This window comes from Lolium rigidum, chromosome 7 (assembly GCF_022539505.1).
Source record: "Lolium rigidum isolate FL_2022 chromosome 7, APGP_CSIRO_Lrig_0.1, whole genome shotgun sequence".
Classification (NCBI taxonomy): domain Eukaryota; kingdom Viridiplantae; phylum Streptophyta; class Magnoliopsida; order Poales; family Poaceae; genus Lolium; species Lolium rigidum.
The window spans coordinates 107,867,515-107,872,264 of record NC_061514.1 but is presented as its reverse complement, the minus strand read 5'-3'; the positions used below and the strand labels follow the sequence as shown (position 1 = coordinate 107,872,264).

The following is a 4,750-nucleotide window of genomic DNA, read 5'->3' as shown; positions in this document are numbered from 1 at the left end:
GTACACCTGCTCCGGTACCATGAAACAATATCCAACTAGCATCAAGAATTGGAAATCGGTAAATAAAAAAATTTAGTCGGGTGTATACTCGTTATGAAAATATGAGGTACAATCTTGTGGGTTTTTAGAATATCTCATGGCTGCTTTTTTCATACACCTGAATGTCATACATTGCATTTACATATGTTTATAGCTGGTCATGGGCAGCTTGGCCTGGGCCAAGTTTGCACGCTCGGGTACGCAATTGACTTTTTTAGCGTAAATACGCAACACTGAAGATCGATTTGTGCCGCTCTGGGCCAGACTTTTTCGGGCTTTGGGTCGGGCTTGGACCTAAATTCTTGGTCCGACGGTCAGGCCGGGCTTGGGCCTAGACTTTCAGCTTCAACCTTTTTAGCTCCGGTTCAGCCCAAAAAAATTCCCAGGTACAAATATGTTGCGAGTAAAGTAGGAACCGTAGCAACGCACGGGCATTCAACTAGTATAATTTAAATTCTGACTTGACTTTGCCTTTTGCGCGATAGCGCAACAGGTCATCTAGTCATGTTTAAGCATGCTCCGATTCGGCAACCAGCGTGAAGTCGCACTCACAACTCACAAGTCACAGCACACATACACTACAGCCTGTACCGGTTAAGCAAATCTAAATTAGACTTGAATCTGCTGAACTGCATAACACGGAGCACTAGTCATGTGCCTACCAAAGTGGGCAGTTGCAAAATGATGCCAAGTCTCATACTTGCATGCAAAATATAGCTGGTTTCACCGTCACTATCCTGGTTTCTGCATCTTCGAACCGCCTGAATCTAACTGTTCACAAGAACAAGCACACCATGGTGGAAGTCCAAAAGAGGACCCAGTCAAAAAGAGGAAGAAATAGGCAGACACTTCAACTCAACACAGTTCAATGACCCTGGCTTCAAATCTTGCGACCTTCCTTGAAGACTGTACACAGCTGCCAACCAAAATGAACAGAAAATCATAACCAGCTTCAAGAAAGTCATAATCAAATATGTTCCATGTTAAGAAAATTCAGGTTCGACGCCCTCTTTATGAAGGGAGGATCACAAGTACCATATGTTACACCACTCCACAGAGAAAAATAGGTGGAGACTGAGAGTACATGAAAAACAAGATACTTGTGTCAGTACAACACACATGTGCAAACAAATAAGTAAGACGCAAATAGAAGATCAGAACTGATCAGGTGATGCTGTAGAATGATCCGGAATCAACTAATAGCGAAGGAATAGGAAGACACCAAGTGAGATTGCAAAAGGTACGAGTAGCCAAATAGCAGGATGATTGGAATAAACATTACACACATCAAACAAAGTAATGGGCAGGTCAGCTGTACCTTGCTGATGACAAGATCTCTGCCCTTAATTCAGCCTGGCAATTTGTCTCCTTAGCAATGAGTTCTTGTATTCCTGCAAAAACATTAGCACATACATGGTAAGAAATCGTTAGTGTTGATATCAGTAACATATCTAAAGATAATTCTTGCAAAACTGGTGATCAAGAGGGGTGAACTGGTAGGGAGAGCAACAGCAAAATGAAAAGAATAACATACAAAGATGCATCCTATTAAAACTGAAGTGCAGTATTAAAGTTATTCCAGTACATGCAAAATAACAATTATATCTGGTCCACCAATCAATCTACAAGCATCGTTGAAGTACTGGGAATGATAACAAGCAAGCACACGGAGCCTGGTCATACGGCGACCAGCTCCACAGATCCATGCAGCATGTAGCGCCGTATGCATCCCCTAAAGTATTCAGTAAAAAACGTCTGTACTCATTCTAGTTCATGTCCTGAAGTCCCCTTTCACACACAAACAACATGGATAGTGATTTTTTTATAGACCATTCAAAAACTACCAAGTTCCAAACAGGTGAACTCATGTGGACCAATTTACTAACCAAGAACAACAGCACCAAGGATTTATAACTATTTCAATTTAAAACCAAAAAAATGGCACAAGTTCAAGTCCAACATTAATGCACACTTCAGTAGTTTAGTCGCAAATGTACATTGCACAATGCTTCCTATAGGGCAAGACTTGCACCCAAAAATAACATAGCTTGTATGTGTAACTACTCTACCTTAAACCCGACTATGAGATATCTTCCAATTCTAGCACCAAGATCATGCAGTGGAAGGAAATTGCCACTCTATTTTGACTTCTGGTAGCTTCAAATGTTAGATTTATGACACAAAAGATGTCCTTTGATATGAGCCTTCTAACAGGATGTGTGTAGAATGTATATTATCTACCATTGCCAGCTCACTTAGCCACCAGGATCTTCTACACCAGGTATGATTTCCCACTCTACCACTTTCACTAAGCTACCTCGTGAGATATGCTGGCCAATTGCAAATTTTGTTAAAGAGAGATAAGACACACTGCAGATTAAAAAGACAATAGCAAAATCTATGAATGCAGCAATAAGAAGAATTGACTTTATATGTCCTATCGATACATAATTGCACATGCAAGCCATACGTATTCAATGCAAGCATACATATCCATGCAGTCTCTTTTTAACAGATCAAAAAATTACTACATCGTGCACATAATTTATAAGCACTAAACATGTCTAAATTCCGATTTAGATGGGCAAAAATATATCATGGAGAAGGAAGTTGGTATCATGGCGCAAATCAGCATATCGTATGGAAACAAGTTAACCTTTCATCTTGCAACCAATTCATACCACAAGTCTATGTTGGCCTTCAAAGCCAAGTCGCATTTCAATAAAGAAGCATAAGTTCACTCCTCAATGCCGCTAAAATGCCAAATAATTTCTCCGATTCGTAATCTTCCAAATATGTGAACATAACCTTTGCAAAGAGTCGTTTCATGCCAGCAATACCTGATGCACAAGCAATATGCATTTCTCCACAGACGCAAACACACCAATTTAACAGAAACACAACAAGCAAAGGCAACTACCACCTGATGGCGCGCGTGACGACCGCTGTTCTCTGTCTCCCGAGCAAGCCCATCCAGCTTTCTTAGCATCCCAGAGTACAACTCCTCCACCTCGGATGTGTACCCACTGGCCGAAGTCAGCATCGCCTGTAATCTGCTCGGCCCGAACCCCTGCGTCATCCGATCCATCGCCTTCTTCTCCCCGAGGCCGTAATCCCTTGCCGGCGGCCGAGGCATCCACGGCATTGGCGACTCCGCCGCGAAGGTGTGGTACTGGCCCCAAAAGCCAGGACCCACGTTGACGACCTGGAGGGAGGCGGGAACGAGGAGGGAATTGACAAGCAGGAAGGCGCGGTAGTCGAACGAGTGGGTGGAGAGGTTGGAGGAGGCGGAGGGGGCCAAGAGGACGAACACGAGGGGTTGGGCGCGGGGTAGGGATTTGGAGAGGGAGCGGGCGACGGCGGCCTCTCGCATGGAGGGGCGGAGCGTCGCGCTGCGGCGGGAGGAGAAGAAGCCGACGGCGTCCGGACGGCCGGGGGAGTAGGGGTGGAAACGGCCGAGGGCGTCGGAGAGGGAGGCGGGTTGGGCGAGCGAGGCGTGGCCGGTGATGGAGATGGATAGGGTTGGGGCGGAGGAGGTGGTGGCGCCGTCGTCGTCGTCGAAGAAGGATGGGGGAGGGGGCGGTGGGCGGACGGCGCGGCCGAAGAGCAGACCATCGCAGTCGCCGGCGGCGTTCCCACAGCAGTCGAGGAGCGCCGCGAAGGCCTGGCCGGAGACGGAGAGCTTCGCGGCGTCGGTGGCGGCCATTTCGGGGTTGGGATTTGGAGTTTGGCCGTTCGGGGCTTGCTTCGGAATGGAGCGTCTAGTGACTCGACAAAATATGTGTTTGCAATCCCGTAAAATTCGAAATTCTGAAATAAGAAGAAAAAATTAAATTCCAGTTATAAATACTCCAAAACAAGGCCTGAACTTGTCTAAATTTAATTTTGTCTCATACAGTATGTTCTAACCCACCGGTTCCACGCGTGCAACACCCCCGATAACCACCGTTGTGTTGTTTTCTTTCCCAACTCCGGAGACAATATGCAGCAGTTGTTGTTGCTGGATCAAACCACACACGCTTCAATAACTTCCCTTCCAAACCCCTAGCCCATAATCCAAACCTTAGTTTAGATTTCGTCTCTTTTGTGATGGCCATTGTATCAAGGCCCGTCTTCATCGAGACCAATGACTAGCAAGAAGAAGGTGATAACAAAATTAGTTGATAAAACCATTTATTTCGACTAGGACCAATTGATTGGAACTATTTGTGTGAAAGAAAAACAGAGCACTCACGCTACTCCTAGGGGGCGGCACGGGCGAAACCCTAGGGGCAGCGGCTAGGGTTTCGCTCGTGCCGCCCCGTCTCCCATCTCATGGCCTTCATATCCACCACCTCGCTCTATTATTATCCTTGTTCTGAACTTTTTCATTGGTAGACGCACAAGCTTTATGTGTTGGGGGTCTGCCGAGCTTGACTTTGCAAGCTAAATGTACTTCACGGGCTCAGGGCATCTCCAACGGGCCGACACATTTTGGACGTCCAAAATGACCGCGTGCGTCCGTTTGCGTTAGCCTACGGACGCGAAAATGGTCATACGTCCGTTTGTGTCGGGGTGGCTCCAGCGGGCCGACATATTTCCGACGCGGGCCATTTTAGGTTCAGAAAATTCAGAAAACAATAAATAAGTTCATAAAATTGCACGAAATTATAGCCTCAAATTGGCTCAAATTGAGGTCTCAAATAAGTTCATCACATTTTACACGTGGTAC

The 4,750-nt window shown here is 45.9% G+C and overlaps 1 protein-coding gene across 1 annotated transcript; it reads right to left on the bottom strand.

Moving 5' to 3' along the window:
* Nucleotides 1-598: 598 nt before the first annotated feature.
* LOC124678631 lies at nucleotides 599-3,745 on the bottom strand. Its single transcript, XM_047214490.1, has 3 exons — nucleotides 2,963-3,745; nucleotides 1,358-1,430; nucleotides 599-955 (listed from the first exon to the last, which is right to left on the bottom strand). Exons 1-2 carry the CDS (start codon nucleotides 3,743-3,745, stop codon nucleotides 1,383-1,385), a joined length of 831 nt encoding a protein of 276 aa, XP_047070446.1. The 3' UTR covers nucleotides 599-955; nucleotides 1,358-1,382.
* Nucleotides 3,746-4,750: the final 1,005 nt, after the last annotated feature.